This window comes from Orbicella faveolata, unplaced genomic scaffold (assembly GCF_042242905.1).
Source record: "Orbicella faveolata isolate gen_17 unplaced genomic scaffold, um_ofav_v1 contig_46, whole genome shotgun sequence".
Classification (NCBI taxonomy): Eukaryota; Metazoa; Cnidaria; class Anthozoa; order Scleractinia; family Merulinidae; genus Orbicella; species Orbicella faveolata.
Genome location: NW_028301576.1, coordinates 27337501 through 27365000, shown reverse-complemented (window position 1 = coordinate 27365000; position 27500 = coordinate 27337501). Strand labels below are relative to the sequence as shown.

At 38.9% G+C, this 27500-nt stretch overlaps 1 protein-coding gene, 2 long non-coding RNA genes and 1 pseudogene across 3 annotated transcripts; 2 read left to right on the top strand and 2 right to left on the bottom strand.

The window, feature by feature from the left end:
• Positions 1–7574: 7574 nt before the first annotated feature.
• Positions 7575–9590, bottom strand: LOC149099332 (uncharacterized; annotated as a pseudogene).
• Positions 9591–12922: 3332 nt separating this feature from the next.
• LOC149099331 (uncharacterized) lies at positions 12923–13774 on the top strand. The gene has a single exon (XM_089276803.1). The coding sequence runs from the start codon at positions 12953–12955 to the stop codon at positions 13772–13774; it is 822 nt and encodes a 273-aa protein (XP_089132929.1). The 5' UTR covers positions 12923–12952.
• A 7285-nt stretch (positions 13775–21059) lies between these two features.
• On the top strand, positions 21060–23354 carry LOC149099330 (uncharacterized). Its single transcript, XR_016203873.1, has 2 exons — positions 21060–21331; positions 23179–23354. It is a non-coding gene; the product is annotated as an uncharacterized LOC149099330 (long non-coding RNA).
• Positions 23355–25810: 2456 nt separating this feature from the next.
• On the bottom strand, positions 25811–26753 carry LOC149099329 (uncharacterized). Its single transcript, XR_016203416.1, has 2 exons — positions 26488–26753; positions 25811–26185 (listed from the first exon to the last, which is right to left on the bottom strand). It is a non-coding gene; the product is annotated as an uncharacterized LOC149099329 (long non-coding RNA).
• Positions 26754–27500: the final 747 nt, after the last annotated feature.

Below are 27500 nucleotides of genomic sequence, written 5' to 3'. Positions count from 1 at the left end.
TGCTAGGCAGTTATCGATTTTATCTTTGACCATCTTGTCTATTCCAGGGAACCAAACTTTCTCACGAATTAAACGCTTTGTCTTTACGATGCCCTGATGTCCCACATGTGCCAGCTCTACAGCTCTTTCTCTCAGCTTGCTTGGGACTACGATTCTGTTACCTCTCAGTACCACTCCACTGTAGACCAGTAGCTTGTCCTTGAGTCTTTTGTAGTCTAGTATCTCAGAATCAGTCCAGCGGTCTGTCTCGATCGCCTTGATCAGTGACTGGAGTGTGGAATCTTTCTCTGTTTCAGCCTGAATCTCTTGAAGTGTCATAGCCTTTGGTATGGCATTGGTGCAGACATGGTTCACATATTCATTGGCAACGTTTCTCTCTGCGGTTGCTTGGAGGTTTGGGTGTCTGCTCATGAAGTCAGCGGGGTTCTCAACATCCTTTTCGGGCCGATACACAAGATGACAGTTGTACGGCATCAGCCTTAGCTTCCATCAGTCCATGCGAGCTGAAATGGGCTTGTGACTCTTAAAGATGTCTAGGAGAGGCTTGTGATCCGTCACGAGTGTAAACTCAGATCCGTAAAGGTAAAGATGAAAATGTTCCAGAGCCCACACGATCGCTAGCATTTCCCTCTCGGTCTGTGAGTATCTGGTTTCCACGTCGCTGAGTGCTCGACTCGTGCAGCTGATAACCTTGCCGTTCTGTGCTAGTAACCCTCCAAGACCGACAGGGCTTGCGTCGACTATCACTTCGGTCTTGAAGTGAGCAGGATTGAAGTATGCTATGACATGACTCTTAGTCAGACTGTCCTTGAGTTTGTCAAACGCATGTTGCTGTTCATCTGACCACTGCCAAGGTGTCTCCTTTTTGGGGAGAGCCCGTAACGGTGCCGTGATTGTAGCATACTCTGGGATGTAGAGCGAAACGTACTGGGCCATTCCTAGTAACGACTTGACTTTGCTCATATTCGCTGGCTCGCCCATGTTCGTGATCGTCTCTATTTTCTCAGGATCGGCTCTGATTCCTTCGCTGCTGAAAATATGGCCGTAGAATGTGACCTCACTCCTGAGAAACTACACTTCTCCTTGTTCAGACATATGTCGTGTTGTTGGAGTCTGGTCAGGACACCATAGAGATTCTGGTCATGCTATGCTGTAGTTGCTCCGAACATGATGATGTCGTCAGAGATATTCTTGCATCCTGGTAGGCCTGTGAGTATTTCCTCAGTTGCATTCTGGAAGATCTCTGATGCGGCGTTTATTCCGAACATCAGACGTTTGTATCTCCTCAGACCTACATGAGTGCTAAAAGTCGTGATGTGGCGACTCTCTGGTTCTAGCGCAAGTTGATGGTATCCGGAGGAGAGGTCTAGCTTGCTGAAAATGGTCACACCATTTAGATCGGCAACCAGGTCGTCTATGGTTGGCATTAGGCGCTTCTCACACTTCACCGCCTTGTTAGCTTCTTGCATGTCTATGCATAATCTGACTTCTCCAGAACTCTTTGGGACCACTACGATGGGGCTCACCCATGGAGTCGTGCCTGTCACCTTTTCGATAATGTCTAAGCTCTCTAGTCTCTCAAGCTCCTTTTCCACATCTTGCCGAGTCGCTGATGTGCTGTTGGATTTTGCAGTTATCTTGGCGTGAATGGTTCCTTTTTTTTTCTATTGGATACAATACTAACATTACTTACACTACTAAGACTTCTTACAATACTAACATTACCTACAATACTTACATTACTTACAATGTAATATGACTTACACCACTACTGACCTTACTTACAATACGAGCATTACTTACACTACGATTACTACTAACACTACGATTACACACAACAACCACTACAGATGCTCTGCCTACACAACTGATAATACAAATCTTGCTCTACATTGTACTCTAATTACACAATTACTTTTTGTGTTAACAAGATACTTTATATAAAATTACAATACAGGTATTTGAATTATCATGAATGTACATATCAATTTACATAATTTACAAGCAGCACTTACTCCTTTACAAAAAAATTGGATTGTTCTTCAAAACTAGGTTCCATTTTGCCTGAAAATGTTTTAAGCTTAAGATGCTTTGAGAGGCTATAAGCTTTTCAATTTCATATTTTCTCTTGACCACATCTTTGAAAGGCAAAAAGACAGGGATTTGTTTATTTTTGTGACAATTCCATAAATAAATTTTACCTAAAATGATAAAGTAGTTGAGCAGGTTAGATCTCTGATCTAATATTCCTAATATAATGTTACTATATTCCAGTTTTATTTGCTCACTGGTTACTGTCAACCAAAAGTTTTCAAATTTAGTCCAAAATTCTGTTGAGAAGGAGCATCGATAAAAGAATTGTTCTAATGTTTCTTGAGAGGTTTGACAAAATGTACAAAGATCACTTTGAATCCTTCCGATTTTTGCTAATCTGGTATTCAAAAACAAAATGTCGTTTAAAATTTTGAACTGAAAACATTGTATAAATGTTTCAAGAGCAACTGATTTTGCCAGTACAAACAATTGTCGAGTCTCTTCTTCACTTAGGTTAAAATCTGACATTAGTTTAGAGAACCCTCTTGAATGTTTGGCTTTTTCTTGAATGAGAAAAGCATAAAAGTTTCTACTCTTGCTCGAGAGAGGATCAAAATCTTTGTTACCACATTTTAACTCGAGTGTATTTAAAACGTTTCTATCGACGATGAGATTCCTTAAATGCTTTGGCACAGAACAACGAACAGCAGACCATGTCAAGTAATTTGAGCCTATTAGTCCCTTGTCCTTTGCTATGTTAAAGGATTCAACATTGTTCCGAGAATACATTAAGTCACTGATAAAAATTACCCCAGCATTCATATAGTTATGATAACAGATCAGTTTGCCGTCTATCTTTATATTACAATTACTCCAAATTATAGAGTCAAAAGCTCTTGAATCCACTGAAAAATTTGAGCGAAATTCAGACCACCACTGCAGCATTTCTAAATAAAAAATCAAATTAATATGATAGTCATTAATATTATAGTTGCAGTGAAAAAAGAAAAAGCCTCCATAAGGTTTGAGCAAATGTCTAAGATAGCTTTTTCCGTGGAGACAGTTCAGGATTAAAAATTTTTGACATCCATGCTAATCTAAGAGACTTAATTGAAGTCTCTAGATCAGTGAGATTTAACCCACCATAGTCAGAACAATTAATTGTAGCTCTTCTGGTTATTTTATCAGGCCCTTTCCACAAGAATTTATATAGTATCGTTTGAATCAGTGATATAAATTCCGAGGGATGTGAGAGGATAGAAAATATATATACCAATTTAGGGAGAAGAAGACTTTTAATGATTGATACTTTACCAAATATAGAGAGACCTCTCCAGCTCCACTGATGTATTTGTTTTTTAATTTCGGTAATCTTGTCATAAAAATTTTTCTGAAAAGACACTTCTTTGTTATTACTGTAGTGTACCCCAAGAGCTTTTACACTTTTGCACCATTTTAAAGATAAAGGTCTCTCAGGGCTGTCATGACATGAACCAATCCACATTGCCTCTGTTTTAGTATAATTAAACTTTAAACCTGATAGTTTTCCAAAACGATCAAGTAATTTAAAGAGATTTTGTGCAGATGTTAAATCGGATAAAAAGGCAGTGAGGTCGTCTGCATATTGGACAAGTTTCCATTCCTCTAAGTCTAATTTAACTCCTTTAATATCGATACTAGTTTGAATTGCAGCAGCTGAAGTCTCAATTGCGATCACAAATAGATATGGCGACATAGGATCCCCTTGCCTAACACCTCTGCTTAACTCAAAATTAGCAGAAAAAGATCCATTGTTTATAATGCAATAAAATGTTTTCACCCATCTTACAAGACTGTTACCAAAGTCGAAAATTTCTAAGCATTTAAACATAAAATTCCATTCAAGGCTGTTGAATGCCTTTTCAAAATCTATGAATAATAATATACCTGGAATATTGAATGTTTTAGTGTATTCCAAGACATCTAGAATTGATCTAGCTGCTTCCCCTATGTATCGACCTGAAACATATCCAGTCTGATTGCTGTGGATTATCTCTGGTAAAATTTTAGTAATTTGTGTTGCTGTTACTTTGGATGCTATTTTAGTGTCAACATTGGTGAGAGAAATCGGTCTCCAATTTTCAAGACGGGTTCTGTCTTAACCTGTTTTTTCGATAAGTGTAATGACCCCTTGCCTTTGTGAGTTAGACATTTCTCCCTCTTCATAAGCCTCGTTAAAGCTTTCGACCACCATTTCACTGATTGATGACCAAAAGACATTATAAAATTCAATTGGCAGACCATCATTTCCAGGAGTCTTACCTAGTTGGAATGTTTTGATAATGTTTTGGCATTCTTCAATTGTTATTTTTCCTTCACATTTCTCACTTGCTTCACTTGATAGCTTTGATAGATTTGGATTTTCAAAGAAGATTGCTGCGTCTGGAGTGTCTAACTTTGTTTTGGAACTGCTGTGCAGCTTAGTGTAAAATTGCTTTTGTGCGTTCATTATCGAGAGTGGATCGGTAGAGATATCTGCACTACAGTATAATTTTCTAATATGTTTCTTAATATGGTTGCATTTCTCCAAATTTAAAAAATATTTATTCTTTTCTCCGTGTTCGTGCCATCGTGCCCTTGCCTGTCTAATTAAACCTTCAACTTTTTGGTCCTACATCAATTCAAGTTTGCTTTTATGTCTTTCCATTGTTATTCACGTATTGTCAGAGGGATTATCTTAAAAGGCAGCTAATGATTCTTGAGGTCAGGAGGTCACCTGATATGTCGTTATGTTACTCTTCCCCGGTTTCACATTACACTCTTAACAGCGTGTTTAAGGACGTTTGCCCGAAAATTTTCCAGGGGATAGATTTTTTCTTAAATTTTACGGCAGTCAAATCATGAGTTACTTGTGTCAGAAATGCAAAAAAAAATAAAAAATGCGGGTCACCGAGTTCATTTCAGGGATAAAACGTGTAGAAAATGACCTGATTTTGAAAATTCAGCATGGTCTACAGGGGTTTATAGTTAAAAATATCGAATGCGAGTCAAAGGAGGCAAACGATCTTATTGGATAGCACCACCGCCCTTGGTTTTTAAAGCAGCGACTATCCGGGTCAGATCTCCATACATTGTCAGTTACACGGACTATAAGTGGAGTTAAATAATGCCCTTGGCAGGGAATGTGTGATTAAGAGGCACTAAAGGAACGAGCTGAAAACGTGAATCTCACGCGAAAAAAGTAAGCTTTGCTCTCGCTGCTCGTATATCACCGGCCTTTGCTAACTAAAACGGCACAGCCTGTGTTTCTGTGTTTTAGTCATTTTAGTCACTCATGATGCTCAGTTTTGCTGTTATGATTAGGTTTTAGAAGTAGTGCTAATCCACCCCCACCCCACTCCCAAGAAAAGTCATTTCAAAAGTCGTGATGGCTAATACTCCCGAAAGCAGAATGCAGTCTGCATTTGTATTGAGAGGCACTAGCCTGCGAGCAGGCATATATTGGAGAAGATAAAGTAGGAAAGGAAAAAGGGAATTAGAAGTGCCACCCAAGCCTGTTCGCTGTAAAAGAATCTACCTGGACATACTTAAAAAAGGCCATATTAGCATTGAAATGGATGAACTCTGTGCTGCTGTAACTGAGGATCATGTATTAACATGTTTGATTTGTATTAACAAGCGCATCTTAAAACTATTAAGAGTACAACATCAACAAGTAAATAATAAATGTCTGACACTTTTTTGACACCTTCAACGACACAGGCAAATATTGAACCTCCTTAAGATATGTGATTGTGAAGTTTTACAGCAATCAAATGAGAAGGAATTTCTGCAAATATGGCCAGGATAGGAAATTGAATGGTAAATTTGGGAAGAAAATCTTAAGCCTATATAACAGAAATTTCAGATTAGAAAAATAAAAGAATGAAACAAAGGCAACTAAGCCTTTATTTACATACAGTAAGTTTGTCACTTTTGCTAAGCGACACGAAGCGTAACTGAAAGCAGGTAGCTTGCTTTACTTGAATAAAGAATATGCAGAATTTAAAACATTATCTTCAGCGGTCCAACCTTTCCTGCAAATAAACGGTTTCTTATTTTTGAGTATTTATCTTTGCGCACATTTAGATGTGTGCCAAATGTTATTAAGCGCAAAACTATGAATCACGTCGACATCAAAGAGATCAGGCCAGTGTTCAAATTATCTCAGGGTATCATGCATCTATGAACGATATCTTAGAAGCGAACAATTATCTCAAAATGTTGCTTTTTCAATTTTCTTTTTAAATTGAAATGTCTTTAAAGAGATTTTGAATACTGTAATTCAACTAAATGCCGTGATGTTCAATACGGTGTTATGTGTGTAATGTGAAACCGGGGAAAAGTATGCCGCTCATTTTCAATCGATTTTGGCCGATTTGGGGCATCAAAACGAAAACATTGTGTAAAAAAAATTTTTTTGATTTATCGAACTTAAAACAATATTTTTGCAACTAGTGCCCGTAGGGCTTCATTCTGGGTGAGTTTGAAGAAATTCAATTTTTTCGCTACTTCCAAGTCTAGTTGATATTTAGGCAAAGCTGCTCTTAATTAGTGTAGGTTTTTAGTTTTGATTGAGAAGCTAAATGTATATCAATCACTCAAATAAAGTGTTCTATATGAAACTGTCTTATGTTTGATATGTTACATCTATTTCAGTGAGTTCAGGCACAGAGCTGCCTTGAAAAAGGATAAACAATAAACTACTGCTTCCAGAAGTTTTGTGTTATCTAGATGAAGATTAATTTTGTACTTTTTTTGTAAATGTATAGGGCAAAAGACCATATTGTAGTCACTCAGGAAAGGTTAGATAGTTTACAAAGAAAAAGGAAGTTAGAAGAGAGTGAGCAGATTTCAAAGGAACTAATTGCAAGAAAGAGGAAGAAGCTTAAAAGACAAAGGAGCAGTTCGAGGCTTCAAAAAGAAAACTCTGAACAATTTGAAGTGCCCCAAGCAAAAAGGTCTGCTAGTAGAAGAAAGCAAGAGACTCTAGAAGCATGTGGTGAATGGCATGGTGCCACTGATACTGATTAATTTAAAAGTGAACTTCTGAGCTTTGTGTTTGTTTTTGCTCTTGTTATTTTTTAATTACATATTGAGCTTTAAGTCTGAGTGAAATCTTTCAGTGACCTTTCAACTGAAAATCAGCACACAAACTGTGTACTGTTTTTTTATACAAAATATCAACATTCAGAGAACACACTATACCTTGATCAGCTCTGCAACCTGTTCTGCACTTTCTACGTGATTTCCCAAACGTAGCCACTGCAAAATCTTACATGTGAATGGAGTTACAACTTTTCCTCACCAGCTTCAAAATAGTTGTACTCTCTGATGGTGAAGTTAAATACTTTTTTCACTTCAGGTAAGTAGAAGAGAGCCCTGTGTTATGATAGTGTGGCCCATTATCTAAAAGACAAGAAGTAAACATGACAATAATATATGTATCTATCAAACATTTGAATTCATTAAGTGTCATAACACATTTGAGTCATCTGATTTAAGGAAGGAGTTCCAGATTTTCATCCATAAAAATGGCCATTTTGAAGTAGAGCAATAAAGACCATTTAACCAATACAGTCGTCATCTTTAGATTTGTGTTCTTTGAACCATTATCAAAGGAAATCTGTTTGATGTCTTGATTGAATAGTCTAATCCACTCTTTGTGAGGCCCACCATTGTCAACAGCTTGCTTGTCGTAAGAAGTGAACTTCAAAGATGACCCTTGATCAGCTATGTGCTTTAGTTCCTCAAATGTAAATTCCAGAATATTCTGTCTACAGTTATGAAATAAGTCTCTCCTTCAATGATTCTTGATGAATTGGTTACCTCTAATTGTCTTTCAGAGAAAATTTCCTCATACACATATCTAGGCATCTCTGTTGGTTCTATTATACCTACTGAGAACTCATTCACAACTCTGCAAAAGAAGCTTTCTGTTCTCTGCTCTTCCCCTTGTATGGTGGTGGCATACATACCAGGGGCAATACCAGAAATGCCATTAGAGGTGCCACTGACAATACCAGAAGTGCCTTTAGAGGTGCCAGGGACCATGCCAGAAGTTCCATCGGAGGTCCCAGGGACATTGTCATAAGTTCCATTATAGGTGTCACAGACCATGCCAGAATTTCCAGTAGAGGTGCCAGGTACATTGTCAAAAGTGCCATTAGAGCTGCTATGCTATTGGATGTTGTATCACCCATAAATGTAATAAAAACCATAAATGTAATACCAACCATAAATGTAATAAAAATTAACCATAAATGTAATAACTTTTAACCACAAATGTAATAAAACCACTAACCATAAATGTAATAAAATTTGCCCATAAATGTAACAAACTGAACAACCATAAATGTAATATGGCTTAACCATAAATGTAATAAACTGGCTATGACTTCCAAATCAAGGGGCTACAAACTTGTCATTCTCTTTGTGCACTTCTTACTTCAGGACACGGGCCTCTTGCATCAAGTTAGTATTTTAATTAACCCAGAGACCAAAACCGAAGAAGTTATAATTATGGTCTGCGAACATTAAGGAAGTACCCAAGTATGATTAGAAAGTCTATATACCAGAGCGTTTGAAGTGCTGGTGGTTGATGATATTCCATCCATTTGAAAGAGATTGAGGTTCTCTTAATTTACGCCCACTCTTGAGTGCCTCATTAATTCCTATATATACATTCTGGAATTCTGGAACGAAACGGACTTCATCCGGAAATCACACGACAGACGGATTTGTCCGGAATAAGGTGTACTTTGATCTCTGGGCCGAGATTAAGAGTCCGTTGTCCGTATTATAGAGGTGTCACACACACTATGTCACTCTTTATAGCAAAACCTTACTGGACCTATACTTTGGGGTCTAAATTTCTTTAGTAAGTTTGGTCTCGTTAGGGTGTCTCGGGAAAAACCGCGATATTTCACGCCGTATGGGCGTCGTTTAGGACTGCACACAAAGAAATAGTATTTTTGTTTCTTTAAGGAGTCAGGCCTTTAGGGGTCTTATTGAAAATTTCAAGTCAATTTCACGAAGAATGAGAATGGCAAGTTTGTAGCCCCTTGATTTGGAATTCACAGCCAGTTTATTACATTTATGGTTGTTCAGTTTGTTACATTTATGAGCAAATTTTATTACATTTATGGTTAGTGGTTTTATTACATTTGTGGTTAAAAGTTATTACATTTATGGTTAGTATTACATTTATGGTTAATTTTTACCACATTTATGGTTGGTATTACATTTATGGTTTTTATTACATTTATGGGTGATACAGATGTATGGTGTTAAACATGAATTCAAAGCCCATTTTCATCTTGATATACAACAGACCATGCCCAACCAGTTTCTAAACTATGTTGCAATTATAATCGGTTTGTTTGCTTAGATGTAGGACACTTTTTATTAGTTACTTTTACAAATTCAAACTCATTTGGTCCAATAATATATTTTTCAGGGATGATACAATCCTTTCTCTGAGCTGCACCATGCTCTCTTGTTTCACCTAGTGTAACCATGTCCTTTTCTACAACCATTTCTTCCAAAATCCATCTTCTGCTATCTTCATTGGAGTGTAGAAGAGCAAATTCAAAATGGTTTTCTTTGATGCCTTTTTTGGACAGGTTGCTTCGGTGTGTTCCTCCTCAAGCAATATGTGACCATAGTCCTCTAAAAGTTCTTCTATCCTAACTCCTCTCCATCATGTTTCTTGCTGTAGTAATGCTGTGGAGGATTGGCCTGCTTTCTGTCTAACCTTCAGACAATGTTGATACAGATGGGGAATCCACTGTTAGCAATATATTGGAGGCCCACCTTTCATGGCCTGCTGCCTCGGATATTTTGTCATTCATTTGCTGTTTTCACTGCTCTTAATGGCAGACAAGCTAAAGCACATGAACTGTTCTTGTTCCCAGACCTTCCTCTTTCTGATCAGATAGCCGCACTGAGTTCTTAAGGTTAAATTAATGTTGATAAATTGAATTGAACGAGTATATACAAATTGAATTAACTAGAAAAAGAGTGATTAAATAACATAAATAGTATGCTGGACAAAACTGTTCTGGTTCAATGTTATATGACAAAAAATGAAAACAAGCAAAGCCTTGTAAATAACTTTTTGATTGTCTTAAACCTTATTAAATTCCACACATGGAAAATTATTTTCATATAGATTGCATAAGAAAGACCTGTGTTACAGCATATCTAAATTTGTAGACTGGATCACAGAAGTTTGGAAAATTGCATGATTTCTGAAAAAAAGGCCCATTATTGACTTAGCCTGCTGAGGCAGGGCCTTATCTTATCTTACGGTACAAGCTGCAGAGGTAGATAGCCGTTAATGGCTTAGACACCACACGCAGAGCAAGCTTTAAATTCGTGTGCTCTGCTAACCCTCTCCCCTTTTTCTGCCAGCGCCGATCGTGATAGCTGTTTAGCCTTAGAAGCGTACTTTTCTTTCGTCGGAATCAGGCAAGTGTACCTTTATAGCCCTTACTGTTACTCTAATTAGTCTGTCCTTCTCCATTTTAGCTATTGTTAACCTTCGTTTCAAGTTGCTGTTAGTGCCCTCTCCTTTTATACATCTATGGCTAAACATCGCGTGTTAATAATAGGGCACTCCTTCGTTCACCAACTTGCGGCGTTTGTGCAGAAGAAACGGCACTTGCATGCGTTTATCACTCTTAGTGATATTGCGGATATTCATTTTCATGGCGTTGGGGGCCGCACAATCGAGAAATTTCGTAAGTTTGACTTTACAGTTGTGCGCCAAATTGCTCCCAAGATCATTATTTTGGAGCTTGGCTCCAATGATCTCGTTAAGGTCGCGCCTGAGACTGTTGGCTCCAAGCTAGAAAAATTAGTTTGAGATTTGCACGATGTATATTCAGTCGAATTTGTTGTAGTAGGACAGGTATTGCGGCGACGTACGCGGGACTCAGAGGAGTACAATTGTAAGGTGGGCAAGCTTCGCCAATATCTTAAGGTAGTGCTCGAGCAGTTGCCTTTTTGTTTGAGCTTCACAGCGTCTTAATCTGATCTACGTTTAAGTAATATAATTTCAATTTTTCATAAGCATGCCTCCTAAACGAGCCTCTAGGTGCCAGGCGTCAAAAAGTTCCACACAGGTGGTATCGGCAAAACAGCGCCGTTCAGAGGGTAAGTCTGCGTCCCTGCCTAACAGCACAACGTCCTCACCACAGTTCAGCCCCACCGCACTGAGTGAATTGATATCAAACGCGATTTCTGGGGCCTTACAGTCGGCCGGCATCGGCACTCTCAACATCTCTCCCGCAGTTGGCGAACAGAGACCTAGTAATCAGTCCACGTCACAGCCCACCGTGGTTGAAGATGCCGCCTCAAAAGAGATTGCAGATCTGACGAACACCGTGGCTGCGGGTAGGCTAACCTTTGCGTCTGAGAAACCGGATGGCACGTTTTCCAGTGTCACTTTTGACCTTGAGTCTCGCATCTCGGATCGTATCAAGGCAAAGATATGGGCAAACGAATATGTTGATTTCGGGTCTCTCCTCTCCGTATCACCAGACGAGTCCAAATATCGATTATCTGTCACAAATGACCATGATCACCCTAGTCTTTGCCTTGAGCACGTTAAGCCAAAACGGCGTAGCTTATCCATTGACCAATGGGTGACTGCATTTAATGTGTTTGTAGCTGTTTATACAATTAGGGTACCTAAGGCGACAAGTTCTCTGATGAAGTATTGTGAGGTGGTCAGAGACATTGCGGCAAAACAAGGTAACTGGGTTATTACGACAAGTAGTTCCAATTTCTTTGCCAGTCTAAACCTGACCGATACCCATGGGATAACGTGGCTTGGGAATTATGGGACCAGGCCATGCATAGCTCCCTCACCACCTCACGCCCAAACTTGAACTATGATTTTCGTGCAAGGCGACCCAACCAGCGTCCCTTTCAGTCCTTTCCCAAAGGGGTGTGTTGGAGATTTCATTCTGGTCAGTTCTGCAGGGGCTGCAATTTCAAACACTCCTGCTTCAAATGTGGGGCAGTCCATCCCGCAAGCCAATGCAGCGCTAACAGACTGAACAATAACACAAGCAACGCAGCCTCTAGCATGCCCTCTGGGAGTGACAGTCAGGGAAGAGCATCAGTTGTTGAGCCGCGGGCCAACGCCGGTAAGGCCCGACCATCTTGTATTTTATCTTAAGGGCTATAACAACGTAATTTCGGACTATCTTATCCAAGGCTTTATTCACGGTTTCTCAATACGATATTTTGGTTCTCCCCTTGCAATCCAATCCCCAAATCTGAAGAGCACCATGGACAATCTGACTAGCGTGAATAAGTTGTCAAAAGAGCTCGCAGCGGGCAGAATTGTGGGTCTGTATGATACACCTCCCTTTGAAACTTTTAGGGTATCGCCCCTAGGCATCATTCCCAAAAAGTTACCGGGAGAATTTAGGTTAATTCATCATTTGTCTTACCTGGAGGGGTTATCTGTTAATGATGGTATTCCAAAAGACTTAGCCACCGTAAGATGTGCCACTATCGATGATGCTGTTAGGCTTATTAAAGCAATCAGACAGGGCTGTTTTCTGGCTAAGACAGACATTAAATCCGCTTTTCATATCATTCCCGTAGCCCCCGCGATTTTCTATTGCTCGGGATGGAATGGCAAGGGAAATTCTACTTTGACAAATGCCTTCCCATGGGGTGCTCGTCATCGTGCAATATATTTGAATCATTCAGCACTGCATTAGAATGGATTGCTAAATATAGATTGCACGCGTCGTCGGTCATCCATATTTTAGATGACTTCTTATTTATTGGGCATTCGCAGGCCAAATGTCAGGTAGATCTCGATAATTTTCTTTGCGTTTGCCGTCGTATAGGCGTTCCAATAGCCGATGAGAAAACTATGGGCCCCACCAATGCTCTGCAATTCACAGGGATCACTTTAGATACAGCATTGATGGAGGCTCGTCTTCCAGAGGACAAGCTTGCCAAATGCCATACCCAGTTGGTGAATTTTTGCTCTCGTAAAAGCGTCACGCTGAAAGAGCTACAATCTTTAATAGGGCTCCTCAATTTTGCCTGCTGTGTTGTGGTTCCTGGGCATGCTTTTCACTGCCGTTTGATAGACTTGACTAAAGGTATCCGGAAACCCACACATCACGTCAGATTAACCCAGGAATGTAAACACAATCTCAACGTCTGGCGGGAATTTTTGAGCGTGTACAATGGCAAATCCTTTTTCCTCGGATTGCGATGGGCCACTTCCCAAAACCTCAATTTATTTACGGACGCGGCGGGTTCCTTGGGCTACACTGCAGTATTTGGCACACATTGGTGTTTTGGAGAGTGGCCCGCTGCTTGGAAACAACTCCATATTACTATCTTAGAGTTCTTTCCGATTGTCCTTGCGCTTGAGATTTGGGGACCGCTTATGCATGACAAATGTATTGTTTTCTTTTCGGATAATCAGGCAGTTGTTGCTATAATCAATAAGCAAACTTCTAAAGATCGTTTAGTTATGGCTTTGCTTAGGCACTTTGTTCTCTGCACACTTAAATACAATATTTTGTTTCATGCTAAGCACATCGCTGGTCGCGTTAACCGCGAAAGCGATGCTTTATCTCGCTTACAGGTAGAGAAATTCAGATCACTAGCACCTTACGCAGACAAACAACCGACGCCGGTTCCACCGGGCTTACCACCCAACAACTGGCGCATCACTTGAATGACCTTCTGCACACAGCCATTACTGAGGGTTCGCGTAAGACTTACCAAAGAGCTTGGTCGACATATGTCGATTTTTCATCTGAATTTTGCGAGTCACATGCTTCGCTCCTTCCGGTCTCGGTAAACAATTTAGCATTGTTTATATCATATCTCTCGGCGAGGAAGTTTGCCTCCTCGACAATCTCAAGGTATGTCTCCGCGTTAAGTTATGTTCACAAGCTAGCTAATTTTCCTGATCCCACTAAACAGTTTTTAGTGCAGAAGATTTTAGCGGCTCACAGTAAGCTATACTCTTCACCAGACATTTGACTTCCAATAACACGTAGCGTGTTGCAACGATTAGTGCTCGCATTAGATCATACCAACTCATCAGCATATCAAAGGCTGTTGTACCAGACCATGTTTTTGGTGGCCTTCTATGGCTTTTTTCGAGTAGGCGAACTCACGGCCAAGGGTGCGATTTTGAAACCTTTAGTACAAATACAAGACCTTCATTTCCAATTTAAAGACAATTGTGTGACCGCCGCAACAATTGTCATCACCAACTTCAAACATAACTCGGGTAGGCGCCCCTTTTCAGTTGTTTTGGACTGCGCAATGGGAACAGAGTTTTGCCCAGTGAATTATTTACAACGTTACTGTTCTATGCGGGGTACCACTCCGGGTGCCTTGTTCTGCTTTTCCGATGGATCCCTAGTTCAGACTAGCCATTTTACGCAAAAACTGCAGCAAGCACTAAACTTTTGTGGACTTGATTCATCCAAATACAAATCTCACTCTTTTCAGATTGGCGCCACATCGTTGGCAGCTGACCAAGGTTTATCGGACGCCCAGATTTGCCACCTTGGCCGTTGGAAATCCGACACATTTAAACTGTATATTCGTCAACCTGGAGAGGTGTTTAAGACTTAAGCTCGCCTTTCAGTCAGGGGCTGGGGCATCATAATTATTATTTCTAGTCTTCAGTAAACTACTTCAGCTGTTAGTTGTAGCTAGATCAATGGTTGCCTTCCAGGCATGGGCTGGGGCAGCAATTTTAGGCTAGTACATCCTATTTTATTTTTCCAGTTAGTTATTTTATTTTATTCCGACAAAGACCAGGCAAGTGCTGGCTTTGTCTACTATTATAAGTGTTCTTACTATTCGATTAATCATGACGTGATCTACAATTTAGCTTATCTCCAGAGTTAGTTTGCCTGTCAGACAAGGGCTGGGGCAACAATTTTATATTAGAGTAGTTGTTAATCTAGAGCGCTGGAACGCGTGCTCTTATCGAGCCCAAGAACTAGCTGTTACTCGTCGGGGCTTCAAGGACATGTTAGAGAAGGGCCTGGTGTTCCTGATGCCTTCATATTACATAGTTTCCATTATCTTTATATTTGGTCGTTTCTGCACTATTTCATAGTGCGTGCATGCGTGCGTGCCTGCGGCTTGAGTTGGGGCTTGCCACAGGATGTGGCTTGTGGCTGTTTTTCGCCCCGACTTTATTCACTGAATCAAATATAGCGATGTTTAATTGATTAATTTGACACCTTAGCATTTGAATGGTTTGAAATAAATGCTACGTGAGTGGCCAAATTAATCCAAACAAGTGTTTCAGTGATTCAGTGGTTTCTGGCCGCATGCACGACTGCGATTATAACCATTTCATTATAGTCTTTTGTGCGCTGGGTTTATAAATAGGCATCGCTCTCGGCATAAAAATAGTTATGCTTTCCATCAACATCGTAGTGTTAGACCAGTGTTGCTGTGTGAAGAACATCATTACATATTTGAGGATATTTTTCATGCATGCAACAAGATAGCATGTGGAAGGAGCAATAATTCATCTAAATAGCACTATAATCCTAGGATACATCAGCAGTTTAGGGAATAAAAGATTCAAGTTGTGATGCTAACAATGAAGGGCCACAAGGCAAACCAAACAAAGTTATTTCAAGCTGTTATGTAAGGAAATGTGAGAAAATGGCAAACTCCTGGTAGATGAGCCCAGAAACAGGTCCGTAATCTTTCCTGAAAGTTCAAACAGCAGTGTCTGAAATTCTTGGCCGACAACGCTTAAGAGGCTGTCCGCCTAAGAATCGACCACTTAATTCGGATCAAAATTTCGATTTCCTTCAAAATTCTCCACGAAACAAGGTTTATATAAGGTAAAAAAAATACATTTCTTTGGTTTTTATTCTTGATAATAGTCGAGATTTTGAGAATGTGATCGATACCCGAAACCCTCAAATTGGGCCTTTCACGAAGCCTAAATTAGCCCTCATTGAGATGCTTGCTGCCAAGCGTATATTTAGCATACAAAGATAAGAATTACACCACCATTAGATACATCATTGCACTTAAAACAAATGGTAAAATCAAACCTGAGTATGGAAAATTACTAAAATTGTAATCACTTAAACAGGACAATGTCAACACCATTTTGAAGAAGCGGGCCAAGTGGCGTAGCGAAAAGCAAAATTTCTCATAATTCTGACTTATTCAGAGAACCTATTGTATTTTTCTGAAAAGTATTAAGATAGACCCTTGGAACCATGGAATAAAATTTATTGGCACCGGAGTAAATGAAAGGATAGCTATGGAGTAAATTGTCTTAAATTCAGCAACTGGTCATCTACACAAATAGCACGACCACTACGCTAAGTACACAAATTTCAAATTTTTTGTGTTATTCAGAAACGAAGATGACCTGGTATCACAGCTAAGGAAGAAAATTCAAAATGTCACCTTTAAATTTCCACCGCTTTACGTTCATGGCATCATGACATGATTTCCACTTTTTCGGCTATCAGTCCATTGTTACGACCAGCACAGGAAGCTGTGTTCGATTCCTCAATCTTGTGACTGTCATCTCAAAATATTCAATGTTTCTGATTAGTTCCGTGAAATGAGTGTAGGTAATGGAATCAACAATTTCTCCGGTAGATGAATGTACCAGTAGTGTCAAAAGTAAAAAGAAATCGAGCAATTACGTTTGAAATATCAGTTGCCATGTTTGTTCGTTTCAAGAACTGCCGCTGACCATATCAACAATCTTCGTAACTGAGCAAATCAATGGATAATCGATAAACAAAGTGCTTGCGAAGCAGTTATGCTAGCAAGATTATGTCAGTGGAGAAAACTTGCTCCTTTTCTGTGATCTTAAACGAGCATTGCGGGCCAAATAGAGGTGAAGAAAATAGAATTTTTCTCCGCGAATGTGTGGGGGAAATTAGTAATCACCTTCGCAGATGTCACTTGTCACGCGAGAATGTGACTGAGATTGACCTAATTCTTGCTCGGGTTGGCCTATTTGACCTCAGTGCGAGCAAGGTTAAAGAGATGACTGCGTGTCCAAAACACAGAAAAAACCTTGGCAGGTATTGGCAGTCCCCCAGAACCCGTCAATACCCAGAACACGCCAGGAAGTTTAAAAAAAATGAAGGAATTGTAATCAACTTGAAGACCTCAAAGGGGATTTACACTTTCTTTGGCGAAAGGGCACAAGTAGGGTCCCGTCAGTGTAAAATATACTACTTTTTAAATAAATAATTATTAAGACTTGAAAGCGTACCACTGTAGAAATTTGACTGGCAAAATATAGCCCTAGTGTACGTTCATCGTTATTCATCTCACTTTTTTGTGTTTGGTTAGCAATCTGTACAACATGCCAAAAAAGTCACAAGGAAAAACTAGAGGGGGCAAAGTGGCTCCAAAGTTTTTCTGAAGATGAGCCTCCGATCGGTGAAAGTTGCAACAGGTACCATATAAGCATAGTGAAAAGTCTTATATTTAAGCAATTTAGCATTGTTTTTTTGTGTAACGGCAAATACGCCACCTTCAGATTCAAAGCCTCATGTTTCAACGCGTTTTAGTCCAAGAAGGCCACCTGTTTGAATGTCCAGAACCTGGATGCCAAAAGGCTTTCAAGAGCTTCTGTGAGCTCGAAATACATGCTGAAATCGGAAATCATGGAAATACGCCCACGTCCGAAAGCTTTTACGACCACATGAGGAGAGAATGGGCCAAGCATTTTTCCACAGTTGATCCAGTGCAAGCAGATGGTAGTAAAGCAGCAGTGGCATTCGCAGCTTAGAAGAAACGGCAAGTACACTGCCTTCAGATCTGAGCCAAGGATGGGCTCTTTCAAAGCCTCGTGTTTCAACGCGTTTTAGTCCAAAGGTTAAGGCATATTTGAATGCAAAGTTTGAACTTGGTGAAAAAACAGGCTTGAAGGCAGATCCCAATCAAGTTTTAGCAAACATGAGAAACGCCTGAGATGAAGAGAATAACCGTCGCTTTCCCAGAGAGGAGTGGCTTACAAAAAATCAGATTAAAAGCTACTTCTCCCAGCTGGCTTCTGCAAAGAGGAAAGGACAACAAATGGATGATGTGGATGACGGGGCGGAACTTGAGAATATACTTGGAGAGCAAGAAGAAAACAGTAGGCAACTACTTATAAACAACATTATTGAAAAGATTGGTCTTCGCCATCCAATTTGTTACGATGTTTACGACCTTTGTGAGTACTGCAAGGGCAGCAAACGGTCAAAGTTTAATGTTGTCATGTTGAAAGCCATCCTGAGAAACTTTGATATTTCATTTAAATCGAAGGATAGAAAAAAAGATTTGGTGGAACACTTGGCTGCTTTTGTGCAGAAATATCCGTGTTTCGAAGAGCCTTAATAACATCTTGACATCTTGTAATTCAGCCATATTGACGATGTAATTATAGGCTGTACCAGATGCCTATGCTTCTGGTGGTACCTTATAGTAAACATGCAGATGTGCATTTCAGTACACGGAGCTTATGTGAGAAGCCACTGTTGATTACTACGTTGTGTTAGTCTCTATATCAGCAGCTTAAGAAATGTACATGATGTCTATCAGACGGCAGAGACTGCTAAAAGTTTATTGTTTCTGGACCGAAACTAGCCTGATGAAAAAAATAAGAATAGGAAAAATAAAAATAAATGTGTGGCCCTCTTTACTCCCATCCACCTTTCACTGCTGATGTAATGACTGCAATATTGGTCAGCGGTGTTACAAGTCAAAACAAAATAATATTTCACCGATTTTACAGTGATTGATGAGTCCAAGCTCGATGAAATGATTGACTCCTCTTCAGAGACAGAAGTTTGCACTTGGGCAAAATATCAAAGAATTGATTACTGTATAATCAAGGAAAGTCTCGGGATTTTGGTTTCCTTTTACGGTGGGTTTTCAGGCGGCAAAGTCAGTACGAGTCGTGAGTTCCTGCTGCTATTCAAACACATCGATTTCACGTTCAATGGATAATTTTAAGACTTTTATAGGGTAAGTTTTATATTGAATGCTATTATTGTGTTATCAGCTCATTACCAATGCTACATCTATCAATTTAAACTGATATTTGAGCTACAACAATCAGAAAATATAAGCTAAAACCAATCCTTTGCTCAGGTGGCTTCACAATGCTGTGCATTGCCAAATGGCGAATTTGTGTCATTTTACTATGATCGTACCTCTTCACACGGAAGAATGCCAATAAATTTTGTTCCATGGTTTCAGAGATCTATCTTAATAGTTTTCAGAAAAATACAAGAGGTTCTCCAAATAAGTCAGAATTATGAGAAATTTCGCTTTTCACTATGCCACCTGGCCTGCTTTTTGAAAATGGCGTTGACATTGTCCTGTTTAAGTGATTACAATTTTAGTAATTTTCCATACTCAGGTTTGATGTTACCATTTGTGTTAAGTACAATGATGTATCGAATGGTGGTGTAATTCTTATCTTTGTGCACTAAATATACACTTGGCAGCAAGCATCCGAAAGAAGGCTAATTTCAGCTTCGTGAAAGGCCCAACTTGAGGGTTTCAGGTATCGATCACATTCTCCTCAAAATCTCAACTATTATCAAGAATAGAAACCAAAGAAATGTATTTTCTTTTACCATATATAAACCTTGTTTCATGGAGAAATTTTGAAGGAAATCGAAATTTTGATCCGAATTAAGTGGTTGATTCTTAGGTGGACAGCCTCTTAAATACATTAGTATTTGTGGAATTGTGGATTCTACGAAGTGTGAGCTAAGGGCAGCTGTCTTCAAAACAGGCTGAAGATGGATTTAGTGGCAAGAACAGTTTAAAGACTTCAAAGCTCAGTTTGTGAAGACAGTATTGTATTTCAGTGGCCAAACAGGTTGTGAGTCTTTCTTGTGTTTTTCTGTCAAAATCTTGACAAAAAATTCACCAGCACATAAAGACTTTCTTGCTGATGTGACTCTTTCTCAGAAATCATGTGATTTTGCATAGTTCTGTTAGTCAGTTACCACATTTGGACAATGTGTAGCGCAAGCCTTTCTTGCATGATCCATTTGAAAATAAGTTTACATGTGTGGAATTTAGTAGAGATTAAGAGTGCATCCACGATAGGACCAGGCAGGGGTGGCACAAGCTATCTCACTGATTTCGAAGAAACTTGGCCAGTTTGAAGGGGTCCACCCAAAACTACTTCAGTCTAAGTTTAAGGAAATTTGGTCAAAACCAGGGGGAGTTGACCACCCCCCTAGTTTTTTTACAAAAATGACCAAAAATCACCTAAAAAATGGTCAAAAGTATAAAGCTCTACTGCTATGAAAATTCAAACAAATCTTTTCAAATTTTCAGTGAATGTTGTCCCACCCAAAGGCAATCTGTTGTCTATGTTTCGTTCTTCTACAACTAATTCCTATTACACAAGTGGTCTCATCCAAGACCCCCTTCTCACCTAATAGTGAAAACTGTAAAAATACGCAAAGTTTAGGCCAAAATATCTCCAATGGCGGAGCATGCTTCAAAAAACGGAGCATATCGTCTAAAAGGTGGGACTTCATACTAACATTATCTGCAAAAAAATCTTTGGGCACTTACTGAATTATTCCACAGGAGGGCTACAAACACTTCGTCCACCACAGGGTACCTGCGTCAATTTTTATTCATTATAACGTGCAAATTCTGTAATAATGACGCAGCAACAGACAGAAAATGCCACAAAATGGATACACACCTTACACTTTAATGAAATAGAAGTATTTCTATCTAGTCGCTTAAAAAAGAAAAATTCGCCCACCACAGGGTATCCACCGCTGTCAATGTTTTTTTCATTATAACGTGCTAATTCTGTAATAATAACATAGCAACAGACAGAAGATGCCGAAAAATGGTTACACACCATACACTTTAATGAAATAAAACCATTTCTATCTATTCGCTTAAAAAAATATTCGCCTACCACAGGGTACCCACTGCCCTCAATGTTTTTTCCATTATAACACGCCAGAAGCATATCACCTTGAAGCGTTTAACTTCCCTTATCTGTTTTAAACTATGCTGCCGATTATTCCCGACCAATGAAAATCACTCTTCTAATTTTTGCCCATATAAGGAAATTCTGCATAGCGCGCTCTTCGCGAACTCCTCGCGTGAATCTCTTGCAAAACAAACCTGTTCAAAATGGCGTCTAGAGGGAAGAAGTTCTCGGGCAAGATGAAAAAGAAGATTTGCGTCAAGGGAAAAGCATTAAGAGAGGAGGTTGTACTTGAAAGAGTTTCTGGTGAGTTGGCAGAAACATTCAAGGTTTAACTGGACTCTTGTGCCAGCGAGTTCGGATCGGTAAAACATTGTAGCAGTCTGTCCGTAATATAAATAAAGAGATCAAGTGAGAGAGTTTTTGATTTATTTAGTGAACAGGCGAAGTTCTTTCGCGACAAATACACGGTACTTAGGTTAGGTGGTATGAATATGTAAGGGACGTATGAAAAAGTGAGGAAGTTAGGAAGATTGCTCAGGACAGTTGCAAAGGTGGTGATATTGTACGGTCGATCGTTTCGTGTTATCTGGAATTTAATAAGCGCTACAGTTTGAAGTATGTCATGGAAGTTCAGAGAAATGGCAAAGCAAAATGTTGGAGGTTAAGTATCATCCATATACGCCAGAGAATAAGGTTTTCTTTGTTAAAGTTTGGGTCTGCTGCGGCTCTTAGTCTTTGAAAACGGCTTCGTAAAGTTCTAGATCTCCATATGTAGTCGAACGTCCAGCCACCTGTTGGATTGCGAAGCAGATCACAGCGGTTGATGTTGCGGAGGACAAGAAAAAAAAGTATGCCTGGTTATAAGTAGTAAAAATAAATGTGTTTGAAGGAAGAGAACTTGTTCGTGTTAAAGTAAGATTTAATTCCCTTTCTCGCCGATTCATTCTTGAAAGTTTTTTCAGAGCTAGGCGGTAAACCAAGTGGGCTACAACTTGTTTGGTAACAAGCCATCATGTCGTCAAGGTCAGTTTAAAATCTTTGGTTTATCACATTTACGTCATTTTCTAGCTTTATAGTCGTACGGTTTACTTGATGTACTTACTTGTTCAGAGTTGTTCCTTTATGTTTCAAGTTGGCAAATTATTGTCTCCAGGGCAACAGCAGATCCATGCTTCAGGAAAAATGCCAGATTTTTTTTTTTTCATCTTACAAATTATGGCTATTCTGTTAAGTGTCTACTAGTGTGGCAAAGAGATGATCACGATTGTGTTAAGGAAAGGTATAAGCCAATCAAACTGAATGAAAAGCTTTTTTGGTGTGTGTGCGTAATTTACATTGTGTGACTTGTGTAAATTAAATGCAAAACGTAGCAATTCAAGGTGCTGAGAATAATTGCCAATCTGAATAGCAACTTGAACTTTGTGTTGTGACTCCAAAAATAACACAAGTTTTGGAAATGACTGAGATTTTAATTCATTTGTAAGTATTTTTATAATTTATGCACCTTCTTGTGGGGATGAAAATTATATCCTGCTTTTGCTCAAACAGTGGGAGTGGAGAACAGAAACATCAAAAAGGGGAACCCAGAGAAGTGGTAACCAGAAAGATTATAGCGTTGGTTGCTAAATATAGCTCAACTTACACAAATAACTTCTTTTTGATAAAACAGAGAAATGTCAGCTTTTGTCTCTTTTAACTTGAATACAGGTCTAGTTGAACCTTTGGGCGTGACCTACTCTCCTCGGCAACCAGTTCTCCAGATTACAAAAAGTTTCAAAGTCAAAGCACTATATTTGGAACCTCTTGTAAGCAACCACCTCTTAAGCGACCACGACCACTTCACAAATAATAGAGCCTAAATTCGATAATCTGATGCTGTATCATTATTGTATGCCTGTGTAGTAAAAGAGACTGAAATTTCTCATTTGAAAGTACCGGATTCTTTCCTAAAATGACATGAATAAAACATTTAAAACATGGGGTAAGTCTCTGCAGTTACATATGCTAATGATCCGAAATTTTGACCCAATATGGTCGAAGCTCTCGTAAGCAACCACCTCCCGTAAGCAACCACTTAGGCTTGACATTTTGGGTGGTTGCTTACGGGAGGTTCGACTGTATTTAATTTTGTTCCGTCATTTTTTTTACAGGTATTTCATGATAGCATCTATATAGTGCAAAGTTTATGCCAGAATACCTAAATAGCATTCCTCGGGTTCTGAACAGGGTTTGTACGGGTCCTGGAAAATCTGGAAAGTCCTGGAAAAAGGCTACTGGTCCTGGAAAGTTCTGGAAATCTGTTAAACTCAAGTAAAAAAAAAAGAAATGTATGGCAGACAGTAAGGAGAATTAACATTGAGATCTCGGGAGTGAAAGGGATAATGTGAATTTTAGAGTCCTGGAAAAATCAATCTGAGTCCTGGAAAACTCCTGGAAATTTTTTTCTGGAAAGGGTACGAACCCTGTCTGAAGCTTTAAAATCTTCCCAGACACCCCCCCCCCATGCTATGCTAGGTACCCTGCAGCAGGAATTAAACTCCTTGTAAGAATTTGGTTGCTAAATATAGCTGAACCCCCTTGAGTAACTTACACAGGCTTTGTGTATTTCTATTTGAATGTGGGTGTTGTGATGACAGCATCTTCAAGTGCAAAAGGCCTGCTATAATGCCTGAAATAAAATTCCTGAAGTCCTGAATATTCAATTTTTCATGTGGGAGTGTGCCCTCAGATCCCCCTTCTTTGAACTCTGTAAATATGCTCAAACCTTCAATAATGACCATACAACTCCTTTTAATCAAACAGTCAAAGCAATTCAGCTATGATTTAGGGGCTCTGATCCTTGTCTATTTTTATGACAAGGGTGGCTGAACCAAGTTTTTGATACCTGTGTTTCATTCACCTTTTTCTCTAACACCCTTCATCTCTCGGTCACCACAAATGGCAGCAAGCAAGTTAACAACACAAACTTTGGTTTTTTGATGGTTAGGCCTTTAAAATCAGTTTTGTTTATTTGTAGAAAATCTAGTCATTAGATTTTCTTTATAATTTGCATGCAACAAGCTTGTAACGATTCTCACAAGTTAACACCATTTTGCCAATAATTTAACAGAGAGATCTTTAATTATCCCTTGTTGAAGGTTCACTGGAATATCTAGAATTTCCTTTGTTAAAGTTCACTTATTTTCAATACTCCAGTTACTTATTTCGTAAAGTATTTTCCTGCCAAATTTCGTGAAATTCTAACGAGTGGTTCTCGAGAAATAGGCGTATTTCCGAGAGTGCAAATTTTCATTCAATAGCAATTTTTTTACTTACTATGCATGTGCTGCATTTAACTGGGTTCTTTCGGTAACAAAGAAAAAGCTGAGAATTCCTGGGTTCTTTGCATCGTTACCTTTTCTCACATATCTTTGTGACAAAAGACTAAAGCCATCAATACATTGTGTTCAATTGTAGAGAAAAATAGTACAGATACTGCAGGTGTTGAGTAAATAAAATGATCGCTCTATTAACCGCATGTTTGTTTTTTGCAATCCTTGTGCGCGCGCTGAATTGCATTAGCAAAAGCACGCGCAAAAACTGTGTTCGGCCACCTTAACTGGTGCAGTGTCAAAACTGCTTATCCTGGCTTAAAATCATCTATGCTTTTCAGACTGCAATGAATTATCACAGACATTTAGGGGTACAAGGGGGGTAGGAAAAAAAATTTCTGATGAAGAGGTACTTTTTATCAAATCCCACCAGCTGTCCCCCTCCCCACCCCATAAAAAATTAACAGTCCCTAATGAGCGATGTTTCTTTCAAAATAACAAAAATAAATTGCAGTAACTGGAATAAATAAATAAATGAATACATGAATAAATAAATAAATAATGGCAAATAGAGTCCTAAAGTGTGACGTCACAAAAAAACAAATTTGTGAAATTATGGGATTTGGTGCCATTTTCGAATTGAGCGTCCTTCAAAAAAGGGTTCTTGCCAAAAATTACCTCTTAATTGTAACTCCCAGCCGAAATATGAAGTATGAAAATTTGGTATTGCCCCATATAAATCTCTCTAATTTTGAGTCAGTTCTAAACTGAAGGAACTGAAACAAATTTTGAAGGGCTTGTATGGCATGCTATCAAACTTTGATCCCTTATATCTCTATCGGGAATTGCAATTTAGAGCTAATTTTTGCGATAAGGACCTCTATTAGGTTCCTCTATAAAAAATATGACATCATATCCCATAATTTCAAAAATTTTATTTTTGTGACGTCATCACTTTAGGACTCTATTGATAATAATATTGTGGAAGTAGGGTATGGTTTGCTTCAACAATCACTAAGTTAAGGGCAACCAATGTAAATGGCAAAAAATAACATTACAAATCCAAGATTAATGTGCAATATGTATCTGGTTTGTAGACAAGTGTGATAAAGATGATTTTGGTCTTGCTCAACTTGCTTGAATGTGTTCAATGTAAAAGGCCTACTAATGAGTTTGCCTCAGTCATTGTCATTGACAATATCAATGTTAAAAGTGATGAGAGTTAGAGATTTCTCTTCACCTAGTGTTTAGTTGTTGTATGTAACTTGTATTTGCTCGGTGTGTCCATTCCTGGGTTCTTGGTACATGGGAGGGGCCCTCGTGAGGCCATGTAAAGGGAAATTGGGCTCAATGGAAAGGTCTGGTTGAATTACATGAAAAGAATGTTTTGGACAAATAATAGACCTCATACTATTTACAGTGGTTGTAACTTAAATTGCAGATGGGAGATGAAAAAACACTGACTTGCATCTACTTGAAAATAATAATTTAATTACAAAGTATGTTTTTTAAACTCAGCACCAGGTGGGTTGACAGTCATGTGTAATATAAATTCACATAAAACAGTTATTATTTATTGATTTAAACTTATGTACAGTCTCCCTCTACGGCCAACATTCAAAGGAAAACAAGTGTACAGAAGTGGGAGATAAAAAATGGCTGAACAATAACATCCAAGAGTAGTAAATTTTTGATTGAGATAACAATTCAAGACAGGCCGTAACATGGTAATGAACATGTAAATGCACGGTAAATGAGATGATGTCTCAGTTTGGTAGACCAGTTAGTATCCAAAGCAGGATCCAAAACCCTTGAACATCGGCCAAACAAACGGATCGCATACGTACTACAACAAGAAATTAACAAGAAAACATTCATTAAGATATAAAGGGAACAAGCCGAGCCACAAAATTATTCACTTATCGTGATAAAACAAGGGTATAAATCACACAATCATGGCGCGAACATATGACAAATCAAGGGAAAAGCCACAATTTCAAGTCCGATTTTCTTAAAGTTCAACTATCACGCGAAAATAATCCACAATACTGATCATTGTTACCCAGCAAACGAAAGCTCGTGTGCTAAACAAACGTTTTCAGCATAGCATGATTTCCATTGACTAGTTTTGATGCAAAAAAAGCTTACCTGCAATTGAGACTTGGCAGATAACTGGCCTAGGTATTACACTGTCAGCTCCTAGAAAAGGTTCGTTTGATTCTCATGATGAGTGCAGAAATCGGTCCAGAAACAGCAACCTTCTCTCAACTCGCAACGAAATGTGTCCGCCATTGCTGTCCGCGTGTAGTCTGCACGTATATGACATATCCACGCGAGAGCCCTTGCTCCATATTAGGAAGTTAAATTTGATTGGTTCGAGATAATCGGCAGCATTGAACCAGAGTTAAACGCTTCTAGGTGATATGCTTCTGAACACGCTTAGTCTGTAATAATGAAATAGCAACAGACAGAAAATGCCATAAAATGATTACACACCATACACTTTAATGAAATAGAACCATTTCTGTCTAATCACTTAAAAACATATTTGCCCACCACAGGGTAACCACGTCATTTTTTTTTCATTTTTCATTATAACACGCTTACACAATATAAACTTTAATGAAATAGAACGATTTCGAAGGCCCATGAAAATAACAATCGGCGGCTTAATGATGGCCTCTATTATTGTAGAAGTGAACTACGTGACAGGACTTACTCTTTGCTAAGTCAAACACACGTGTCTGCAGAACACTATCAAAATGCTTACAATGTCTGTATTTAAACGTTAGAATGACTGTATAATGAAATTTGCTTTTGTTCGTCTACTAAGGGAATAATACATTTGCTTGAAACTTGCACGCCTGACATTGCATGATTCGCATCTTGATACAGAAAATGTTATCAAAAAGTCTTCGCTCAATTGAAAATAACTTGATTTGCTTGCGACTTAATGTTGGTTGCCTAATACACCTAAGAAGGAGTAAAGCAGTTGGCTGTAAGATAATCCCTGGAAATTACTTCCTGGGAAGTGCATACATCTTTGTAATTTGATAGCTTGATTCGATCTTCCACAATAACTACAAACGGAACAAACTTTCGCCCTAAAAATACAAATTGATACAAACGAATCTACTTGCTTTTTTTCTTTTTAAAATTGG

Bases quoted from the DNA above. Each gene is read 5' to 3' on its own strand.
- LOC149099331 (XM_089276803.1), top strand. From the start codon at position 12,953: ATGGGCCCCACCAATGCTCTGCAATTCACAGGGATCACTTTAGATACA.